The sequence below is a fragment of the Psittacula echo genome, assembly GCF_963264785.1.
Source record: "Psittacula echo genome assembly, chromosome: 2".
Classification (NCBI taxonomy): Eukaryota; Metazoa; Chordata; class Aves; order Psittaciformes; family Psittacidae; genus Psittacula; species Psittacula echo.
In genome coordinates, this window is record NC_137737.1 from 82,349,338 (window position 1) to 82,374,106 (window position 24,769).

The 24,769-nt window shown below is 38.5% G+C and overlaps 1 protein-coding gene across 1 annotated transcript in view; it reads left to right on the top strand.

The window, feature by feature from the left end:
- Window positions 1-19,378, top strand: part of MYO10 (myosin X) — a gene marked incomplete at its 5' end in the record, with an annotated part of 159,055 nt that extends 139,677 nt beyond the window's left edge. Inside the window, 13 exon segments of the mRNA XM_080610818.1 lie at window positions 3,149-3,242; window positions 4,021-4,076; window positions 6,117-6,259; window positions 6,579-6,773; window positions 7,918-8,075; window positions 9,099-9,222; window positions 10,948-11,245; window positions 12,838-13,045; window positions 13,639-13,775; window positions 14,692-14,812; window positions 17,316-17,768; window positions 18,142-18,333; window positions 18,610-19,378. Coding sequence (XP_080466944.1) covers window positions 3,149-3,242; window positions 4,021-4,076; window positions 6,117-6,259; window positions 6,579-6,773; window positions 7,918-8,075; window positions 9,099-9,222; window positions 10,948-11,245; window positions 12,838-13,045; window positions 13,639-13,775; window positions 14,692-14,812; window positions 17,316-17,768; window positions 18,142-18,333; window positions 18,610-18,720 — 2,290 coding nt within the window. The 3' untranslated portion in view covers window positions 18,721-19,378.
- Window positions 19,379-24,769: the final 5,391 nt, after the last annotated feature.

Consider the following 24,769-nt stretch of genomic DNA (forward strand, 5'->3'; position numbering starts at 1 on the left):
GGCCTGCTGAGAAAAAAAATCCCGTGACAGAATATTAGTGGGGAGAGTTAGACTGCCAGTGAAAATTTTCCTAAAATTTGGCTGTTACCCATTTATTACTAGCAACTTTCTGAAACACAGTATGTCTGTAAAGAGGCAGCCATCAGCCATTGATGCTCATCTTGTACATTATCCTGCAGTGTTTAGCTGCATAGATTAAATCAGTATTCAGGCTCCCGCAATCTGTCTGAAATAAAGCACTGTTCTTCAGGGTTGGGATCTGTTTGCCTAAGCAGAGCCTAAAATATTTTCAGATAAAAATTGTAATGGGGTGACTGGATTTTATGGTGAAAGCATGTTCGTGAATAAGAAGAGCATGCAAGAGGGTTTTTTCCTTTCTGCTTATTTAAGAAGGGTCTTACCTTTCTTGCTAAAGGATACATATCAAACTGCAGGGGGAGCCTGGCAGGTGAGGAGCAAGCCTGACTTGTCAGATCGGTTTTAGTGCATTCTTAAAAGAAAATCCTACACTACAGTTCATGTGAGATAATAATATGCTTGCCCATAAAAATCAGGCATTTGAATAAAGTGAACTTAGTAATCAAAGCTTATTACCCACTGCCTTGCTGCCCCTAGGCCAGAATACAGAATGCCTATGTCAACATCACTTGAGCTACTTTGCTGTGAAGCCTTGAAAGTTGCTTCGTATTCTGTTCTTTTTAAAGGTACAATACCTACCTGTATCACAAGACCCCGAGTATAAATTTAGCAATGCTTACAGTGCAGAATCATTCTTCATTTTTTAGACATCCTTAAAATTACCCTTGAAACAAGTTATGACCTTTCCAGCAGTTCTTGTTAAGATTCTTGTGTGATTTGAGTTTATTTTAAAATGAAGGCCTAGCAGAAGTCTCCTTTATTAGGCTTGTGTACCTGCCCTAGGGACCAATGAGAAATTATCAGCATAAAGACTTGTCTGTTGTCGTGCATCTCTTTCATTTTTTTTTAAACATGGAGGAGGAGCGTATTTACCAGTGTCTTTCATATTTCTTTTTCTCAGTCATCCCAAAAGTTTTTAATGAGGGAGGTGCGTAATGATTTGCAAATGCTCTTAAGTCAAAGTCTTGTTAGTGTTTGGCATTATTTAAAGTAAAGTACACAATTATTGGACTGTGGTGGTTCTGGATCTACTATTGAAAAAAGTATTTTGTACATGGGTTAAATCGTGATCTGAGGTTGCTTTTTGCTCAAATTAAGGGAAAAACCAAGAGAAATGTGACCCCCACAAACCCTCCCAAAAGAGGAATTACTCTTTTGATCACGGAAATCTATTTGAGAAGTAATGCTTCAGTGGGCAGCCATTACTGAGGGTTTATTCCCTTCAAACCTCTAGTCTGTTTTTTTCTCTGTTCTTGGGTTCTGGGACTGAGCTGAAAGACAAAGGAGGTCCCGAGAGGGAAGAAAGCAAAAGGAGAGTCAGATCTGCCTTTGTCTTTTGCCAAGTACCATGATTAATTCTTTTTCATTGTTTACACAAAGAGACATGAAATTATGAAAACTCTGAATTGTTCTTTAAAATGCAATAATAAATTATTACTAAATGAAGTCTTTCTCTGTTTTTAAATAGAAGATTGACATTAAAATACATTTGCAATTCCTGAGTGCAAAAAAGAAAGCTGAATTTAATTTGTGGGAAATTTTTGGTAGCTGGCATTTAGTTTTCTTCAGCTGATGGTTCCTTCTCTGTAGATGACCCTTCCCTCATTTCTGAAGGGTTTTCAATGACCTTGTCTTACATCCAGCAAAGTGCTAAGCATAACCTCTCCGTGGTTACCTCTGAGTCTTAACAAAAGAATGAGAACTAAATATGTTTTCATGTTCTTTATTGTCAGTCATTAGAAATCTTTGTTTCTCTTCATATGCCTTGGATTGTTTCTAATGAAAGCATAGGCTGTTAGAAAGGATTTAGGATATGGCAGTGATGGTGCTGTCTGACAGACTTACACAGGTTTTATCAAGCTCTTTTGTCAGTTTGGTTCCTAGATTATCTACAGTATGGGGAACAGTTGGCTTCTGAATGCTGGCGTTAAGGAGGCACCATTTTAGTGTCCTAGGTATAAATTCTATGACTATAAGCAATTGCAGAAAAGACAGCTTTAAATTTAAATCCAGTAGTTTTGCATTTGTTTCCTCATCCTGGTGGTGGTGGAGAAGCCTCTGCAGGAAAGTGAGTAGTCTGTTTTAAAGGCTGGGCTTTTCAGCCCTTTGAAAACTTGGCCCCAGGTGATTTTCATTAGAATGGCAAATTCCTATCTCAAAGAATGGAATTCAGGAACCTGCCAAACAGGCCAAGCTCTGCCCTCAGATTTCAGTGGGATTGCTTAGAGCAGTTGAGCTTTATCATATGTAAGTGCCAGAAGGGTAGAGATTTCCCAGAAGCAGAAGGTGTGGTTGGAATTAAATCCTGCAATTGCAGTTCAGCACTAGGGGCTGAGTACTGGAAACCTCTCTGCCACTTTTGCTGTTATGGATGTACACAAGGCCACTGGAGTGGCACACATTAGCTCTGGTTCAACTTCACTGGTCCTTCCAGTAGCTGGCTTTTCCAGTGTTCCGTAAGGGACAAAAAAATGTAGATGTATTTGCTTGGGGGTTTTATTCTTTTCCCCCTCTCAGACACCTTCATGGACTTGGGTGGTCTTTGTGGAAGTATGATTGTAAGAAACTATTACCAGCCACGCTATCAGTGCAGCAGAATTTATAATCTGAAGGTTGGGTTTCCCATTAAAGGCTTTGTGTGTAGCTAGGAATGTTTGGGGTTTTTTTTCCAGATGAAATATATGGAATATGTTACAAATACTCTCTAAGCACTCAGATATTTCAGTGTGCTTACTGCCAGTTTTTCAGAGATGCCACTTTTTGTAGAAGGTTTTTGTCTTGAGGAGGAAGGGTATGACATGAACTTGGATGGAAGATCTGGAGGGGCTTGCTTGAACCCAGTATTACCTGAACTGACATAAAGCCTTGCTGCTTTTCTGCATGTTGACAAAAAGGAACCTTAAGCAATTTCAAAAACCTGAAGAACCTGCTAGAATTCTGCAGAACAAAGGTGACAGAAGGCTTGTTCAGGAACATCGTTTTACTTACACTGCTGACCTTCTTTCCACAGCCAGTGGTTTAGTGTACTGAGTCAAGTTCATGCGTCCACAGAGCAAGAGATCCGAGAGATGCATGATGAGCAGGCAAATCCACAGAATGCTGTGGTAAGTCTAAATCTGAAGAACTTTTCAGAGCAAATAGTTTTAGAAAAGAGGGGTACTGTGGTGGCCACAGCTTCTGAGAGTCACAACCTAGGATTCCTTACATGTGGTCGTAGCTGTGACACTGGCTAGACGCTCCATACCCTTGGTCCTGTAGATATGCAGAAAGAGAGTGTGACTTCTGATTCCTTACCCATCATTCACCTTGATGAAAAATGAGTGTTATTTTAGGGGTGTTTTTTTATGGTCCAGCTCCCTACCAAAACACAGTTTGTGCTTGAGTTTGAAGTCTTGCAAAGTTACAGTTAATGTGTAAAATAAAACCCCAAGAGTTGAAAATCTGAGATTTCTCTGGTCCTGCATATAAACTGCATTTATCATTCTGTACAACATACATTGGGAATAAATGGAATACATTTGGAACCTAATATCAAGCAAGGGGAAATAAAACCTTCTGCTTAATGGCTTCAGAAGTTTGTTCTGAGAGGATGCCATTTATATTGCGATGGTACTTTAGGTGAAACATTCAAACAGGTTTGGAAGCATAGAAAAGTAAGAGCAGTTTTAGAGCTGCCTTCAGCTTAACTACAGATAATCTTTTACTGGAATTATTTATCTGAGTTCTCTTAGTTTTACCCTTAGCAGTTTTAATGGTTAAGAGAAATTGATACCCAAATCTGCATTTCATTTAGCTGCTGCTCCTTTCACCCATCTCTGAGAAGAGTACTGTGAGTAATGTAATAGTAAATGTTTTCCTCCTTTTCTGGCTGGGTGTTTATAGGGTACGCTTGATGTAGGACTGATTGATTCTGTCTGTGCTGCTGACAATCCAGATAGGTAAGTCAGAACCATGCCTTGTGACTTTCTTTTTCCCCTTTCTCTAGTCAAAATTGGATGCTTTATAATTTAATCTCTATATTCTACTGACCAACTATGCATTAAAGTAATTCATTATTGCTTCCCTTTTCATAGTACTAAACACCACATGTTAAAACATGGAATAGGAATCACAGAATCATAGAATCATATACGGGTTTGGGTTGGGAGGGACCTAAAAGATCATCTAGTTCCAATCCCCCTACCATTGTCAGAGGCATCTTCCACTAGACCAGGTTGCTGAAAGCTCCATCCAACCTGGCCTTGTGGGGCAGCTTCTTTGGGCAACCTGTGCCGGTGCCTCACCATCCTCATAGTATGAAGAATTTTTTTTCCTAATATCTAATCTAAATTTGGGGCTTCACTAACTTCCCTGACACTGCTTTGTATATAAGCTGTTCAGTTACTAAAGTGATCCAAAACTGAAAGGTTAAATATTTCTTTCATTTATACAAGTAATGCTCCTGGAAAAAAGAAGCTTATTTTTGAGTCCTTTAGCAATATAGTAGGCAGAAAAAATCATTTTAACATTTTTCTGTTCAGCTTCTCATGCAAGAATGTTGTATTCTATAGTGATGAGAATTATTCCCCAGAATAAAAATGTCTTGTAACAAAGAAGACAATGCAGCATAAAAAATAACTGTCAGGATATTCATAGTTCTTGAACTAGTCACAATGTTTTGAGGGATAAAAAGTAATCTGGGTTCAGTCAATGACTCTACATATAAGGTTACTGGCTGTGAGGTGCTGTTCGTACAGTAGGAGTTCATCCCAGTCTCCTCATTGCACATGTTTGAAACAGCTGGGTTTAAGTTACTGGTTTGTCCTTGGCCTCAACCCCACAAGTGACAGTGATTATAAGATGAGGTTTCCTAAACAATAAAACACAAATGTCCAGAGCTTTCAAAATTTTAAGTTGGAATGGCACTTCTCCTGTAAGCTTTTTTCACATGGATTCTTTTTCTTGGGTTGGGTTTGGTGGGTTTTGGTTTTTTTTAGTTCTCTGAATCTAAATCAGTGGGGAAGGTCTTTCAACTAGGAAACTAATCTGACTGATATAGATTATTTTTATCTTGACACATATAACCCACTAGTGGAAGCTCAAATGAGAGAAGCTGAGCAGAGAGCCCTGTGAACCTGTGTTCAGAACGAATCCCAAAATAGGGCTTCTGTAATTTTCCTAAACTGAGGAGAAGGGAGCCTGAAAGGTTTACTTTTGTTGGTCATAATCTCCTAAAAGTTTGATCTACCCTTGTTTACACCTTAGAGCATGGGGTAGCCTGGACTGCATCATTCCCATTTTCTACATCTCACAGGTCTGAAAATCTGTGTGTTCCAGGATGAAAAAAATAATGTTAAAGGGTTAAAGCAAGTGCTGGTAGGCTGAAGAACCTGCCTGTCTAATCCAGAGAGCCATCAGCACAGTTCACTTGAGCTAGTTCTTCATGCTTCAGTGAATCCTGGTGTAGAATTGGATAAAAGCCAGACTCATTAAAAATAGATTATACTCTACGCAAATTGGGTTGCACTGCATTAAAAATAAAAGTAACTCTGTTCACATGCTGCTTCACTATAGACCTTTGTAAATTGTAGTTTGTTTTAGCTAATGTAGCTACCGAAGCAGACACTCTAAATAGGCCTGACCCTGAATTAGAGTTCTGATTCACATTCAAAGCTGATTAAAGATCGGAGGGTTTTCTCACCATAGATTTATTTTGAGATGTGACAAGTTGAAGTTTAATGTAAACTTTCCCACCATTCAAAGCCCTGGCATTTTGGTGTGAACCCAACATAATCGAGTCTTTTCAAATGCCTTTTATTTTTTATTTCTTTTTTTTTTTGTAGGTTTAGTGGTGTTGAAATAAATATTTTAGAGGTGGATGGATTTTATCCGAATAGAAAATGTAGACAGTGGACAGTATTTATGGTTATGATGAGTGAGGTATAAACAGCATGTATGTTGATTGTAAAGTTTTTTTCAATCTTCTTTTACTTTCATAGACCAAATTCATTTGTGATCATCACTGCTAATCGTGTTCTTCACTGTAATGCTGACACTCCTGAAGAGATGCATCACTGGATAACCCTGCTCCAAAGGTCAAAGGGGGACACTAGAGTGGAGGGACAAGAATTCATTGTGAGGGGTAAGAACAGAGTGGGGCAGTAACAAAGTAAATAACATCTATTAAGGTTCAAAGAGATTGTTCCCACAATACAATCTGCATAATGTGCCAGCACAGGAGTGTTGGAGCCTCGTCTCCATGTACGGTGGTGTTTACTCACAAATTAATATAGCTGAAATTATACTCCTGTTGTGCCATGTAAGAAAACACTGTCATGATGACAAAAGCGTTTTTGTAGGTTGACAAAAGATTATTTTTTTTTTTTTATAAAAGTTTCAGCAACCTAATTTTGTGCAACTCTGTTTTAAAAACTGTGTGATTCAAATTGTGTCTTTACCAGGATGGCTACACAAGGAAGTAAAGAACAATCCGAAGATGTCTTCATTAAAACTCAAGAAGCGTTGGTTTGTTTTGACGCACAATTCTTTGGACTACTACAAGAGTTCAGAGAAAAATTCTTTGAAACTGGGTACACTGGTTCTGAACAGCCTCTGCTCAGTGGTCCCACCTGATGAAAAAATCTTCAAGGAGACAGGTAATCGCTCTTCTTCAAATATGCACTCGGATACCTTCTATCCTACTACTTAGTCATGCAACAAACAGTGCATAAGAATGTTTTAAATGGATTATTATGGTTGAAGTTTGATTAACAAATAAAGTTCCTAGGTCACTGAGGCATTTTACATGGAATTCCTGGTAGTGAATAATGGCAGTGGTAATGTGTACGGGAGTAAAATCTGTTCTTGCCAACATCCAAGTTGTCATAGACTGACACTGCTGCTGAGTTAGTGTGAACACTTACGTTTACACATCAAAGACCTTAGGAAAGACGAGAGCAGCTCTCTCCTTATATACTATTTTATGTGCTGAGGAACTATGAGGACTAACTTTGGTGGAGCAAGTTACAGGGACATCTAGAGTAAGAGTCCTCTTTTTGCTAACCTGCATGGTGTACCTGACGCAGCTCTGCTGTGCATTTTCAGAACTGGTTTTCAACTTGGAAGTGGCTATTTGCAAATAACAAGTGACTGTTGACAGTCCTATATAATCTCATTGGGGTCACTGACACTTCAAAGAGGCTTTCGCTAGTGAAAGATGAAAAAGATTTTCTTTAATTGCATCTGCTTCATAAAAAGCCCATACAATGAAGCAGAGGGAGAATTTGAACTGAAATGATCTTCCTGCCGTAGTTGTCACCTCATTGGTGTTAAATTAATGCCTTTTTTACAGAAGAAGTAGTTGATGCTTTATACCTGTTTGCATGTGCCACAGACTATGAAAGACTCTCATGTAGAAAGCAAGACTGTCTCAGTTTTTCCTGTTACAGATAGGACTGGAGAAGTAGGGCCCATAAGCCACAAGTAGCTAACAGTATTCCATAGTGTTGTCTTATGGTCACTTTTGCTAAGATTACTGGATAAAACAGGAGACTGCATGATGGTGGTTGTACTCTGATATTACTCCTAGGCTTTTTTAAAGGAATGAATCTCCTTTAACACCACATTATCTGTATTATGATACTTAACTACTCGTGCAACTTCTTAGTTCCTGTAAAACTGCCAGCATGATGCACAATGTAGTACTTGGGATCTAATGGGACTACAGCTGTTTTCAGAGAGAATTTGGGGTATTTTTATAGATACGGCTTCTATGATTAATAATTGTTACTGTTGTGCTAGGTTATTGGAATGTAACTGTATATGGACGCAAACATTGTTACCGTCTCTATACAAAATTGCTTAATGAGGCAACCCGCTGGTCAAGTGCCATCCAGAATGTGATTGACACAAAAGCACCAATTGATACCCCAACTCAGCAACTTATTCAGGATATTAAGGTAGGCACAAACAGGAGGATGTGGGTTGGGAAAGAACAGTTTCTTAAATCCTTTTTATGTTGGCTTTGGCATGTTGGGCAATAAAGCAGAAAACTAAGTATTATTCGCACAGTGGCATGGACTGAAATGTTGGAACCTGAATGTATTCACTGACCTGATAAAGGAATTTCTATCTAAAGAGTAAAAGAGCAAAGTATGAAGTGCAACTTGGAGGGCAAGAGGGGGAACTTTTTTCCATGAAAACAGTAACAAGTTTTACTGGTTTGTGTAACTTGACAGAGGTTGCTATACCTGACGGTAGAGCATAGTGTGCAGGTTCATGAGTTAGCAGACCTGTTTGGCCGTGTCCACAGTGAGCAGCACACCAGGATATGGACTAGACAGCTCTTGTGATTTATTTTTTATTTATGGTTCTTTTCTTCTTCTGTGATAGTATGAGCTAAGCATCTCATGTCTCTGTGTGATGAGAAACATACTCAATTAATGCTTACTGCTTTATGGTCCTGTTGGAGATATTGCATGCATAGGCAGAGAATGTCCTTCTGGAGGTCTCTGCTAATGTGCAAGAGGGGAGAACTGCTACCAGCCTTTTCCCTTAGAATGCCACCTCTTCTCTCATGGAAAAGAAGTATCAAGTCCTAAATTCCAAGACTACAAATGCTGTTCTTCAGATCAATAGACAAACGTATGTGCGAGTTCACAATTGATACAAGGTAGTGGTCACACATCTGTCAAACTTGGCCAAAGAACAGAATTTAGATGTCAGAGTGGGTACATCAAGTTTACAGCAGCAGTTTTTCTGGACTATTTTGTTATGGTAGCTACTGTAGATTCTAACTGAAAAGGCCAATTAGTTATGCTGGAGAAATATTTTTTTTTTTAATAAAACTTGAATACAGATGTTTTACTCCATTATTTCATAACTGGAATTAAAAATTAATGTAAAATGAAAACACACTTAAAAAAATTATTAAACTGTTCATGCTGGACCCAAAATCCTACTTTTTTCTCTTACCCCAATAGGAAAACTGCCTGAATGCTGATGTGGTTGAACAGATTTATAAGAGAAACCCTATTCTCCGTTACACTCATCATCCGTTGCACTCACCATTACTGCCACTGCCGTATGGAGACATCAATCTAAACTGTAAGTTTTTAAATCATAGGAACACTTTGCCTTATAAAAGACTAAACCAGAGGATGGGATTTTTTCTCAGTGGGCTACAGCGAAATAACAGTAAGCAAAATACATGTTTATAAGAGAAATAGACAGACTTCCCTGTTCTCTGCTGTGAGGTAGGGAATAGCAGTTTGTCTAGCACAGATCATGTGCTTGAGGTGCTCCTGCACAGGTGTTACAGAAGGTTGCTTTTGCTGCTGTAATATAAGTTTGTTACCCTCAGCAATACAGCTAAGTAGAGTTTGAAAAGCCCTGCACTGAAATAAGCAACTTAACCAAATTCATTCAGTGTCCTTGAAGCATACTCTCCTCAAATCATTGTTTCTTCCTACCTATGTGGGGAGCTGCAGCAGCCACAACTTTCAATTAACAAGTGTGAGTTTCATCAGTTGTGGTGGGAAGCATTATTTATGGGAAACAATATTTGAGTGCACATGGTTTTAAAAAGTAATAGTCCATTTACTCCTGAAACAGGTGTAATCATGTCTTCTAATATCCTTAGTTCAATCACTAACTTAGAAATCTGTTTTGAACAAATCATTCAGAGCTATTGATGGTTGTGAATTTGGTGTCTTTAAATGGATTTGCTTGTCTTATTTTGTGACTGTATGTTAAACAAGATATGAGTTAAATCAGAAGTTTCATCCTTGAGAAGAGGGTAGGAGTTGATTAAAAGCTAAGTTATTCCAAGTAAGACTGCTTGGTAACTCAAGTGATATCCTTCTGCTCAAATGACAAGGAAAATCCTAACAGAAACCTTTACCTTCTCTTCCCCCTCCTCCTGTGTGGCAAGGCACAGTTCTGATCTTCTTGGCACTTGAGCAGGTTGTCCCACAGAGGAGTGTAGCATGGTTGCTCTTTATTCCCCATGGAGAGGAACATCTAGCTGCCTCTGAGGTGGAAGTCCTGCCTAAATCTTCCCAATACGAAACGCAGCTCCACAGATGGACTGATGCCTAGTTATTGCCTTGACTTAGAGTTGAATTCTAGTTATTTTCTGTAATAGTATGTCAGGTTAGAAATTTCATAACATGCATCTGTACTGTTCTGTGCTTTGATGGTTGATAGGCCGGAGTGATTCAGACATCAGAACAATCTATGCCGTCTCTTGAACCCAAGAACTGCGTGGTTCTTTTACAACTGTAAAAGTTGTTAGCTCATGTTGAATAACCTGGAGTACAAAAACAATCATCACCTTTTCCAGCACTCAAAAAGCAAGTGTCAACGTCATAGCAATGATTTAGTTTCGTAATATTGGTTGGGTTTAATTGAAATGCTACGGCTGTAGACAGGAGTGATGCCATGTATCTTTGTAACTTTCTGTAACACAGGCATGCTTTACTTCACTTATGATCTGGTTAGGTTTTCACTTTGTTGTGACAGCGAGAAAGGGATAGGCACTCTGGAAGGAAGATTCTCCGTCAAAAAAACTCCAATCAAGCAAGACAGACTTTTTAAGTTATGTTGTAAAAAATGTCAAAGTGGGATTTCATTAAATTCAGAACAAATCTCAATAGCAAATTAACTCATGAGTATGCATCATACATTTGAAATGGAAAAGACCCATTCTAACATCCTGCGTAATGAGGGTCACAGAACAGCAAGAAGCAATTCCTATATTAAGCCTGAATGTTTTCTCTGCTGTATCTCAGTCTAAACACCTTCCTCCCTATTTTTTTTTTTTTTTTGTAGTGCTGAAAGACAAAGGCTACACAACTCTACAAGATGAAGCCATCAAGATATTTAATTCTTTACAGCAGCTGGAGTCTATGTCTGATCCCATCCCTATAATCCAAGGTATCCTCCAAACAGGACATGATTTACGACCTCTTCGAGATGAGCTCTACTGTCAGCTCATCAAGCAGACCAATAAAGTGCCTAACCCTGGGAGTGTGGGGAACCTCTACAGTTGGCAAATACTCACCTGCATGAGTTGCACATTTCTGCCGAGTCGCAGCATCCTCAAATATCTGAAGTTCCATCTCAAAAGGTAAGAACCTTTGAATTCTTAAAGCAAGAAAAGAAGTTTATTCACTCACTGTTCTATTAACCACAACTTGTAACAGTGTTTAGATACCTATCTTGAAGTGAGACTTGAAGGTGCATTCACTTAGTAAACTAATTATGCTGAACAATGAATCTAGAAAGAAGTTGTAGTAAATGCATGTACGAGTTGATCTAGGTGGAATTGTTCTCATTTGAAGACTCAAACAACATCCCACAAAATTGAGTGTGCAATTTGTTACTGTTGACAAAAGGGGAGCTTTCTGTAATTGTATAAACTTGCTTAAATGACTTGCAGCCCATGCCCCCAGGTCCCATTCTCAGCTGTCCAAGTCAACCTGCTAAAAATTCTTTATCCTGCTTACCTTAGTTTTATGAAATATGCATCATGCACATAAAAGAACATTATCTTATTTAAAGATGTATTTGAGGTAAAAATATCTGTTTGCAAATCTAACTAATCATTAACCAGTACGTGGAGTTCCTCTTGCTGTGATGCAGCAGAAGAATGCAAAATGTGTCATTAGTAAAGTTAGTCCACTAACAACAAACTGTTCTCAGTAATTTAAAAGCTTTGTCTGTATTTTTGGCAGAGCATGGACTCTTTCAATCACTTTGCTAAATCTAATATTTTATAAATATTTGTAAAATGCTTGTATTAAAGATATGTCATTCAACCAAAGTAAGATCAGTGAAAAAATTTCACTTCATATAATATTGTTAAAATTCTGTTAAATTATATTGTTAAAATGAAAAAAATCCAATATTGATTACTTTTTCAGTTTAATTCAGCTCACAAACTGGCCTCCTAGTTAAAAAAATTGTAGCTGATACAACATTTATAGGTTGATTTCAATATTGTAGATTGCATCTTACAGCATTTCTGTAATACTGCAATAATCTTTTTATGCCTTGTAGATCATGAATCACTGTACTTTTTCACAACAATTAAACCTTAGTAGCTCTTAAGAGTCTGGTATTTTATCACTGGCAGTATCATAGAAACACTCAGTATTGAAAGCCACCCAAATTCAACAGTTTTCAATAACTGAGTTCATTAAAATTGTGAGTACTAACAACTTGAATATAATACTTATAATATTAACTGCTGAACAGTAAGGTCTAGAGAGAATCTTTTAAGAAAGTCAGGGTAGAAATCAAGTATCCTAAGTGACACCACCACAAAGTGGAGCAGTCAAGTATGTTTTATTGCTTTTTGGTGTAGTACTTGAGTGCAGTTTAGTCTTCATAGAAGAACTGCTACTGACAAAAAGTGGAGTTGATTACAAGAAGATTTTCATAGTTTGTTTTCTGTCAAATCTGAGTCATTGCAAGATTCCTGTAGCTAATGATAAAAGTTCACTTTTTTCTTCCCATTAGGTTTGTAGAACAAAATGCTGAAAGTATCTAAGTTATCCCACAGTACATCACAAGTTAAAACACTTTCCTTGACAGTGGAGATAAACCTTTGACAGTGTCAATGAAATAGCATACTTTCAGGAAAAACAAACATTCTCAAATAAGAAAACTTTCTATTTCACAAACTGGCAGCTTAAAGTAGTTATATTTGTCTCACAGGGTTCGTGACCAGTTTCCAGGAACTGAAATGGAGAAATATGCACTTTTTACTTATGAATCTCTGAAGAAAACCAAATGCAGGGAGTTTGTACCATCGCGGGATGAAATAGAAGCTCTGATCAGCAGGCAGGAGATGACATCCACAGTTTATTGCCATGGTGGGGGCTCCTGTAAAATTACAATCAACTCGCACACTACAGCTGGAGAGGTGAGAGTGGTGACAGAACAGCTTTGGCACAAAATCAGTGTGTCCCTTTACATACCCATTCCAGATAGCAGTGTTAGCACTAAACTTCGGAAACACTCAGGGCTTCTCTACCGGTCACTCCTTTCGGGGGAGGGAGCTGTTCTCCAATCCCTCAGTGTGTTCGGAAGAAATCCCTGCTATATAAACTGTCCTTATTCTGCAGAGAATTACCGAACTGTAGTTCCCTCTTACAGGAAGAATTGCAGGAAAAACTAAGCAATTCAGTAGAGGCATTAGCAGACTAACTTGAGTAGATACTAGTGTGTTTGAGAGCCAACTTGCTTTCTAAAACTGGAACACTCTTGGTGGGTTAGTGAAATACAGGAGTTATATGAGGCTAGGTGATAGCACATACATATTCTGAAAGAATCAACATTATTTAGTATAAAAATTAAAGTGGGATTTGACAGCAGGTAAAACTGCTGATGAGAACATGTTACCAACATTTTTAGCCTAATGTAAAACCTAGCTCTGAATTTTCTTCTAATTATTTTTCTTACTCTCTGGTGCTGCTTTTCCATGCTATGCTTTTTTCATGTGCTGTTTTTCATTAGGTGGTTGAAAAGTTAATTCGTGGCTTGGCCATGGAGGATAGCAGAAACATGTTTGCTTTGTTTGAATACAATGGAACTACTGATAAAGCAATTGAAAGCAGAACCATTGTGGCTGATGTCTTGGCAAAGTTTGAAAAGTGAGTGTGCCTCTGCTTCTCTCTCCACTCTAACAAGTAGCAATCAAATAAATTCAGCATTATTGACACTGGAAATTTTCTCTTTCTCTTGCTTGTTTGTGATGATGCAGCTGAATGACACACATGGCCATTCCTGGAACAAAAGCATCTTTGTTTTTTTTCATGAAGGAATTAATGAGCCACCTATTTACTTGTGTTTGGTTTTTCTGTGTCTTGACACCAGTAGAGTGATATTTCTCATCACTATTTTATCCACAATTTCTTTTCTACTACTACAAATATTTCCACCATTACTAGCATTGTGGCTGCCCCAGCACTGGGAGAAGTGAACTCCGGGCAGTCACTGCCATTCTTACTACCTATTACCTAGCTTCACATGGAAGTCACCACAGTATGGCTCACATTTTTCTTACCAGACTGAAACCACCCATAGGACTGTAGTAAGAAAATATAATACAAGTCTAAATACCTGTTTGTCATCCGTACATTACATGCATGGTGATCGGCCTCTTTTATCTACATAGTAATGGAGGGAAAAAGGAATGTCTGAATTGTTGTGCGATTACATTTTATAACAGGACTTAATAGTGTTGCTTTTATCAACACCTGACTGAGCCACAAATAAAAGTTTATTAAAAGAATTTGGGTTAGTAATAGTTGACTGAGAACTGAGTCAGCATTTGTAAGTCCCTGATTTTCATGTAGGCTCTAAATACTCACTACTACCACCACCCCAGATGACATCAGCCAGATATAACTGTGGAAAACGCTTAGCTCCTGTCAACAATACCAGATCAATAGCAGATGTAACAAAGCAAAATTCAGCTGAATGCCTTGTTTAGATTCTTCAGGTGTCAATTTAGAAAGGAGCTTGATATCACAGATCTGATCTCTTTTTCTTCACACATCTGTGCAGGCTTGCTGCCACTGCTGAAGCTGGGGAGATGCACTGGAAGTTCTACTTCAAGCTCTACTGCTTCCTGGACACAGAAAATGTTCCAAAAGATAGCGTGGAATTTGCCTTTATGTTTGAGCAGGTAAAGAACAGAGGTTCTGGTTTGAGGCATTTTTAAGAGGAGTAAAAAAGCAAGAGATCTAGGCAGCACAGAGAGAGTTTTGGTTATGCTTCTGTTTAACTAAATGCACTACTATTTGAGCATCAAGTGCAAATAAAGTAGTTCAGTGATCAAAATAGGCTTATCCTGACACAAGTGAAACACATATGAGTTACCTAGTGTAACGATTTTTCTTCTGTACTACTTGTGAATTGCTTTATGTATAGTGGTAAAAAATTGGATAACTGGGTCTAAGCCACATAAAAAATAGGATAATACTTGCTTTTCATTTTGCTCTTATGAAACCATTTTCTTAAGAAAGTGCAAGAAATAAAGTGAAAAATGTGTAGTTGGCAAGCAAATTAATTATTAGAGACCCATGTTGGTAACTGTACAGAACTAATTGGATAATAGCTTTTTCTATTTGAAATCAAAAGCTGATTTCATATATAGGCACCATAGTAAAATAAATCAGTTCAGTTTCAGCAGTAACTGTAAAATTGCTATGATGAGCAGAAATCCACTTAATGTGCTGAGCTCAGGATGAGGTCATACTGTAAAACATAAGTGAAATTGATTTATAATGAAAATTGACTATATCAACTGTTCTATTTCTATTATATAAAGTCCTGCAGTTGCTCAGAAACTCTCACTGACAGCATTTATTATTGTTGACTGACCTTCTCCTTTTATATTATATTTCAAATAGCTAAAAATTCTTCCAGTGCACAGCTTCTTTCAGGTGGGCACTAGAAACAGATAGTGATTTCTGTGTAAGGTTATTTGCAATGCCAAGACACTGATATTCTGTTGGTAAGCAAGCCTGATGTGACCAAGAAATGACATATTCCAATTTTCATATGCATAAGCCTTGTTCCCTTCCACAGGATCAGAAACATCTTGACTGTAATAGAGTATTCCTTCCTTGTTCACAGTTTGGCTTTTCTGGCACCATATTACATCATGAGTCTACCAAATGTCTTTTTCCAGAGCCTACTACAGTAGCTCAATCCAGAACTGCTTATTGTTGGTTGAAAGATCTGCGCCATCGATTGCATTAGTTGGGCCTTGAAACATTGCCATTCTGACTGGCTGTTTTTACATAGAGAGGAGTCAGCCAGTTAATGCCTTTGCTTTGGGATGAAGTTCAAACAGCAAGAAGATCCATGAGAGCTCTGCATCGGATATTTTACATTACATTATTGGTTTAAGAGGCAAATTTAGATAGTTCTCTGTATGAACAGCTAAAACAAGCACATTCGCTGAAGCAGGTTGTTTTCATGCAGCATTCTGTTCTGACTGGTGTTTAGCCAAATACTTTGTCTTGCCAAGATGATAGTATTTCAGTTATAAAGCATGGCACATTCAATCTCTACAACTAATATTACAGCAATAGCTTAAAGAGGTGACTTACTACATTCTAACATCAGTTCTGTTCTTTTTTTCCTAATTGTCTGCTTTTGATGTCAGTCATCAACTTTTTTCAGCCAATTAAGAAAGTTCCCTTTTGTCATCAGTTTCTGTAACCTCCATTATTTTAAAGTTTGAATCCTTTAACTCATGAGGCACCGAAGAAGAACTGAAAGATTTTCTTTCTCATTAAAATACTGTCCTTCCATTTCAACAAGATAGTTTACCTGAGATTATACACATGCAGAAGAAAAAGCTATCTTGCATGTTTAAAGGCACATTCTGTCTCCATCCTAAGTGTACACCTAAATGAAACAGCTCTTACTTAGATGCGATTATCTTTCTGTGTGTTTACTAAACTGCTTGCAATTCCTGCATCTCCAGACATGAGGCATGTTTCTTTCCTGTACTAGTATTACATGAAAAGAAATAAAAAAAATCCTAGCTGCTGCCCATTTCCAAAGATTTGAATGGGTGTGCAAGTGCTAGGATGTTAAAGCAACGTCTTTGTTCAGAATCTCATCCCTGATGCTACAGACTACAATAACATGTAAATGTTTTACGAATTTTATCTGGGATCCATTTACTGCTTTCCCCTCAGTGAGGATTATTACAAAGCTGTCCCAGGGTTTTGCTTGTTTGGCTGGACACATCAGTTTTCAGAGCCAGATCATTGATAGCAGTAAGTAAAACTAGATACCTATTTTTCTAATGTCCTTGAACATAGATGGCTTCCTCCCAATCAGATGTTTAAATTTTGATTTTCTCGCTTTTACATTTTCTTCTTTTTTTTTCCTTTTTTTTTTTAAGTAATTCAGTTGCTTTTATATATGTGAGTTCACCAGGGACTGTATTAGCAACAGTAATTCCCATTTAGCAAGCTCCTCAGTTACCTCGCAGTTCTAGTAAACCCTGTTCAACGTATTTGCCAAGGGATTTACCACTTTTAATTTATTTAATGGATCATTTATTTCAGATCCTGGGTTTGCCTGGCAGTAAACAGACTTCCTTTTTTTCTCTCAGTACTTTCAAAGACTTGTTTATACATAAAAAGCTACCTTTTCCCCCTTGATAGGCTCATGAAGCAGTGATTAGAGGACATTACCCTGCCCCTGAAGAAACCCTCCAGGTCCTTGCAGCTTTGCGTCTTCAGTACCTTCAGGGAGATTACACTCTGCACACCACTGTGCCAGAAATGGAGGAAGTCTATCCCTTGCAAAAGCTGAAGTCTCGCATTACGCAGTCTACCAAAACATTTACTGCAGCAGAGAAGGCTGAGAAGAAACGAGCCAGCTTTCTTGAAGGAACATTGCGGAGGAGTTTTCGCAGTGGCTCTGTCAGCAAACAGAAGGTTGAGGAGGATCAGATGTTAGACATGTGGGTCAAAGAAGAAATCTCGGCTGCCAGGACTAGTATTATTGACAAATGGAAAAAACTCCAGAGGATGAACCAGGAGCAGGCTATGGCAAAGTATATGGCTTTGATTAAGGAATGGCCTGGCTATGGCTCAACGCTCTTTGATGTAGAGGTAAGACCTCCTGAACACTCGAGCTACAGTTTATCCTGTATACATGATGATTTCATTGCAAAGTAGTGAAACCATAAACATGAGATCACAATGCTCAGACAGCTGATGTAAAAAAAAATTCAGATATTAAAAGCATACACCCGTTAGCAAGCACTGTAACTATTTAAATCTATTAGTTAACCTGAAAATACAGAGGGACAGAATGCTAGCCTGATGGGTTGCAAACAAGTTTGAGAAGTGTAAAAGGATGTGTTCAAAGAGGGGTAAGCAGTATGCACTTGTCAAAAAATTGTTAACAGACAAGAATGTTAACAGTAAGGGTTGCGTGGCTCTCGCTGTTCCCTTTGCTGCTAACTTACATTTTCTCCTCTAGTGTAAAGAAGGGGGATTCCCACAAGAGTTGTGGCTTGGAGTCAGCGCTGATGCAGTGTCTGTCTACAAGCGTGGGGAAGGAAGGCCTCTGGAGGTGTTCCAGTATGAACATATCTTGTCATTTGGTGCACCGCTTGCCAACACCTACAAGATCGTGGTGGATGAAAGAGAACTGCTTTTTGAAACTAGTGAGGTAAGAGAAAGAAGGAATTTTGTTATTGTGGTCTTCCTGTTCTGATAGCCAGGCTACTTAGTAATTTAAGTAATTGCTCTAAATGTTACAGATCTAGTCAAGATCCCTGTAAAGCTAAAGGAAAAACACAATGAGATAGGTAGAAGTGCTGAGTATTCTTGTTTAACTGCAAAAGGGTTTTGTTGAAAGCTTGACCTTTTTATGTCATTATGTCTAAAGAAATTCATTCACATATGGTTCCCTTACTAAGAACTTTGCTTTATACTTTTTTGGCAGGTGGTTGACATTGCAAAGCTGATGAAAGCTTACATCAGTATGATAGTGAAAAAACGCTACAGCACCTCTCGATCAGTGAGTAGTCATGGAAGTCAGGGCAGCTCCAGGTGAAAACAAAACCAGTTCTACTGTGCTCCAAATAGAACATATCACTGCTTGGCCTCAAAACGACCTGATGATAATGATCGCATCTGTTGACAAGCTAACAGAGAACCGGAGTTTCCACGGAAAATATCTTCAAACATTGTTTTAGAAAGACCACAGGGTGGGGACGGGAAAATCAGCTGAAATAGTTACATACTAGAACTGCTGGCTCATTCAAAACTTTCCAAAGCATTATTATCTTCAGTTGATGTAACAAATGCCTTAAGACTTAATCCACTGCAATACAAGCAGTAATAAGTGCCTTACAATATTAAACCTAACTTGTATTGACCTAAAATTGCTGATAAAAGTCAAGAGGAGGTTTGGTTGTTTTTTTTGTTTTTTTTTTTGACCTTTCAGAACACTGAAAACAAAGTTACATTCATCCATTCTGCACTAATCTACTGGCCTATACATGTGTGGGAAGGGGAAGAAGAGCAAGGTATATTTCTTGGAGAGCTGCTGGCAGCCTTCCTGATGGACACCAACATTTTGTTTCCCCTTGTTTCCATGGATATGCACACTGTGCATGTGTATTTGAGCTGTCAGGAAAATTTGATTAATTTTATTCTGTATTTTAGAAGTCTTTTGAAGCAAAGGGAGTAAGTATGTGCAATGGTGTAAACAGTCCTTCTGTACATTTTAATAGTTCAGAGTTATAGTTGTTACAATTGTATGGTTACTTTATAAGCAGTTTTATTAACAAATTCCAAAATTTTCATACATTGATTTTACTATTGCAAATATGTATTACCATATAAGTAGCAGAAGTCTGCATTCTGTATCTGCTGTATTATAAAGAGATATGTAGCTGAGAATATTTATAGACTACCCTAATACAGAAATTATCAGTTCAATATTCCATAATGTCAGCTTGAGATTTTAATATTAATTTTTTTCTTTTAAAGACATCACTCTTTTATAATTCTGGCTGGACTTGCCAACCCAGACTGACTGCCAAAGGTCAGAACCCTTCACAGTTGACTAGAGAACGCAAAGTTATACAGCGTACTTGCTTTAATACAGAGTTCTCTATTTCACCTGGTTGCCTGATGAAGGTTCTTGACAGTACCCTGTAAATAAATTTGGGAATATCAGCTAATAAGAAGCTGATTTTGGACTTTTATTTTTGTACATAAATACTGTAATATAAGGCAAAACTTTGATCAAAGGTATCTTTTTGTCCACAGCAAAAAAAGAAACCTGAAAAACCTTACTGTTATTAAAAACCTCACTGTTATTAAAAACCTCAGCCTTTAAAGAATGATGCCTACTTACTGAAAATAAAAAACGTCCAGCAATAAAGAAAATATATGTGGTGTGCTGTGTTTCCACTTCATACTGAGTTGGACTTGAAACAAAGCTCTAATTTTGTTTGTCTTCTCAGGAGCAAAGCCAGGAACACAGTGTAGGCTATATGTGTGTATATATATGGTTTTGCTTGGAAAGTGCATGTGCTTTGAGTTGGATGGGGCAGGTTTCCTTGACCATGTGATATGTGTCCATTACACCAACAGGACAGAGGAAGCACTGCTGAGCAATTCCATTCCACAAGGAATGTGCAAGTCAGGCCTTTGCTATTTGTGTAGCCCTGATGTAAGATGGCTTGTTTTTAGCAGCCAGCCACAGCATGGTAGCACAGCATGTGCTGCCTTCACAAGTGTACGTAGCCTTTATAGAGAACAAGGCATGCTATGAGAAATCCTACACCCTCCTCCAACTGGCAGATCCTTTTAGTCACTCTATGACACCACCCCTCAGTCCTTGAAGGCTTGCTAAATAACACTACTAATTTAATGTTCCCACCCTCCCAGCAAAGGTAACCTAAGAAAGACAAAAAAAATGGGAGAGCTATAGCTCTGGTATGTATAGCTACACACACACACACACACACACTAAGTATCTGAAACTGTAATATTTCTGATTTTATCCATATGCTAGTTATTTAGAAAGAATTTAGCTGCTCTTAGCAAGGCATTCTTGGAATGACATAATTTATACATTTCAGCCAGTGCAGCAAGAAGTTTCAGTTTTGTCTATGTGCTGTTTGTAAACATGTCCAGAGAAGTCCCTAACACATCAACATTAATTGGTCAAAAAAACAGGAATATACCAGGTGACAGTCATCTTTAGGGTCACCAGCTGACACCATTTCCCCAGTCCTAATTCATTTACCTCCTGACTGACTTCTGAATGCTGTCAACTGTTAGGAGGGATGTTTGCTCTTAGTCGATACACAGAAGTGCCTATCACTACATCTAAGAGCTTCTCTTCATTCATGCCACTTCTGCCAACCTGCCATGCAATTCTTAATTACTGTTGTTGAGGCAAGTAAAATATTTAATAATTGTTGATACAAGCAAGAATGCACAGTTTATAAAAATAAATACTGCATAGTAGATACATACGTGGGTTTGGAAGTAAGAACAGTGTTCCTTAAAGGATAAAATTTTTAAAAAATTGATTGAGGAGATGATCTATTCTTGCAAATTATTTTGCTTCAGGAAAAGCTTATTCCAAGAATACATGAGATTCCTTGCTTGAGACAGATATTATCTCTGGCATATATTATGGTAGCATTTGAGTTTTTCTGAAGAGAGGAGAGGAACTTCTCACAGAATACATTTTTCCTTTTATTCTTGTTTTGAAATAAAGGTTTGTGAAGAACATTATAGAGCTTACCACTACTTATAGAAGAGTAGATCTGTACTTCTGGAGAGACCATAGTATTGCAACTGCTACACTGTAAGTTGAGTGCATCAGAAATCATAGAGAAACTAGTAACAGAAGCTAAAGGGTTCTAGGAGAAAAACCCTGCCTTACTCAGTCCCTCCAGAGAGAAGTGGAATTTTACTGTGCATGTTGTGGTTTTCAGGATCTGACAATATCTTATTTTCTGAGAGAATGAAGAGCAGCAGTTTCTGTTCTGCTGCCACTGGGGTGCTCAGCTTATGTGGCCCTGCAACCTAGTGGTGGGTGGTGCAGCTGCCTGCCACCCATCCCCGTCTTCAGGACTGGGACCAGGATGGGCCCCAGTTGTGGTGCTGCCGCTCACTCAGCTCCAAGAGATCTGCTACCCCCAGGCAGTCACACTGACCTTGTCAAAAACCATCTGGGAGCACACATTGGGTTCCCACACACTCAGACTGTCCCTGGTCTTATACAGCCACAGCAGGGAAAGCCCCAGAGCCACACTGGCCAGACATGCTGTGAGAGCCCAGGCTGTTCAGTGCCGTCCAGCCTAGAAATGGAGTGGCAGCTGCAAAGGAAATACTACTGGATATCGTCTTAGCACGCCTTAAAGCTGGCCATGCCTCAATTCCACCTATGTCCTCAGGCTTCAGTCTAGCACCTTCCCTCTGCCTTGTAACACACATAGATCCCTTTGACAGGGTGCCAGAATTGTTAATAAACTTAATTACACAAGCTATGCAGAGGAAATTGCTTCACCCAAGAAGGGTTGCATCAGAAACCTAGGTTTCAAGCCCCACATTTCTGAGGCATGCAGCTGTAACAGGTACACACAGGTTCACACCAGTACAAACACCTAACATAGACATGCCACACCATTGCAAGTCATGCTGGCCTAAGTCCATTTTACAGCACTTGGGCAGAACTATAGCAGCTCCTTCAGTGCTGACAGACATTCTTGCAGGGCCTGCACACCAGATCATTTACAGCTCTGTGAAGTAAATACGGACGAGTACAAACTAAAGTTGCCAGCACTGACCTGAATATAACTAATTCTGTGGTGCCAGCCCTGGAAACCCACTGCATTTCACTCCATCACATGATAGAGGAATATTGCTACCAGCCATGCTGTGACACAACCATGCCTTCACAAACACATACACACAAAGGGCTACAAGGTGGCTACAGATTGTGGGGAGGTACACTTGCAATTAGTTCATGGGCCATTCAATCAATCTACCCCTATTTCTTTCAAACTCCTAAGCTGTTAATGCCAGTTAAACTCGCATCACTAGCAATCATCTAATAAATTTTAATCTTTAAGGAATCCACTGAGGAAACTTCCCACAACACGTCACAACAGACACAAGGCCTTTGGTGCAACATGGCAAAAATAACACATACTGCAACAGCTACGAGAAGCAAGCAGAAGAGGGCAGCAGCGGTCCAAAGAAGTGAACTACACAGCGAGCTGTTTCATCCATAGCATTACTTTACCTGGGCTTTACCAGAAGGCAACAGTCTGGGACAGGAAAACAAAACAAAGGAGATGAGGATGGCACAGTGTTCTAAACACCTTATTGTCGCTTTGTAACAACAGTCTAAAACTCTTATCAACTGAAAGTACTTTACCTGTATCTCAAAATCTCACTAGCCCTGTTCATAGCAACATCCTTTAAATTCTGCACAATAAAGATAAAACAGGAGGAAAAAGGACCAAATTTAATCAACTTACAAGATTCCAACTAGTTCTTGAAATTAGCTCCCAAGCATATGATATTTTATTCCATGTTGTTACATGCCATTTCTCTTACTCCTATCCATAAGAGCATCCAGTCCTTCCTTTAGGACTATTCTACCTAGTTTTGCTTCATACATCTCAAAACACTGTCATTACAATTGTGTTGCTAATGAAAACATTTAAAAGGATCTCAAATCCATCCCTAGTAACAAAATTATTAACCTTAGTGATTTATATGGTTACAGTCCCTTAATAAAAATTAATAATAATAAAACCTTTTGCCATCTTTCTACTCATTTTTGTAATAATTCATTTATTCTGTACCTTAAAGCAGCAATTTTCAAACTTTTTAGATTACTTCCTTGTTTTTCACAGTTTCTTTTTCCTTTGCTGCTAGTCACTTACACCTTGGCAGCCCTGAATCACACTCCTGATATTTAGCAACTGACCAACAATAAGATTACAAACATCCTCCCATCTGACTGTGTCAATATTAAAATAAAAACCAGTAGATGCTGATGAAATCCCATCTTCAAGATGTGTTTTCTCAATTATAAGGAAGGATCTTATGTGCACTCTGTGAAATTCCTATATAAAGGGGCCTGTATCTGAAAGACACTTCCCTAACTTTTTTCATACATGCACCCTCCTGAGAGAGTATTTCCCCCTACACGCTACCACAGTCAGTTCCAGGCATGGAGCCATAATCCAATTTTCTCTAGCTAGGCATTACCTTAGTCCCCACCCCCACTAGAAATTTGACAGTTTGCTAAACCCAACATTACACCTAACCATCCTCTCCACAGATTGCCAAGAATTTCTACCTTGTACACGCAAGTGAAATTACCTCTTTGCTGTTATCCCTTGCCAGAGTACACTGATACATCCACTGCGCTCATCTAGCCTTAGCTGTGGAGACCACAGTTTGTAGCCCTCTCCCTGACGGCAGCTGGGAATGCAATTCTGGCTACTCACACAGCAAACATACTCTCCCCATGTTCAACTGCTCTCAGTTTTGTGTCCCTCATGCTGCTTCCCACTTTGAGAGCCATGATCTCTTGAACTACAGCTTTTAAAGAAAGCACAGTGTCAAACATCAGTTCTTGACATATCACCCATGTAGCATGCATCTAAAAACTAAGTTCATAAAGTCAATGTAATAATCAAATGCATATAATTACTTTCTTCTCCACAATAAATACTTAAGGCATTGCATAGTTTTACCACAAGACTAATAGTTTTGCTTAGATCCCTCTCCCTACAAATAAAGCCAAAAGACTAATGTACAAATCTGCTGATACTCAGCAATTTTAATTCTTCCTTGCCAATGACAGCTCCTGCATGAGCTAACCTCTAAAACCTTACTTCTAAACAATTGCTGGGTTAGAAAAAGTTGCTGGCCTACTTGGCCTCCTCTCAGATGGAGTTGACTAAAAAGTGGAGCTAATTCTATAAAGTCATTATTGACTCTCTACCATATATATTCAAGCAGATAATGCTATCTAAGAGATTACAGTAATTAGGTCCAGAATTAGATCCGATAAAAATCAATCATTGATCTTCTACACGGCATGATTAAACAGA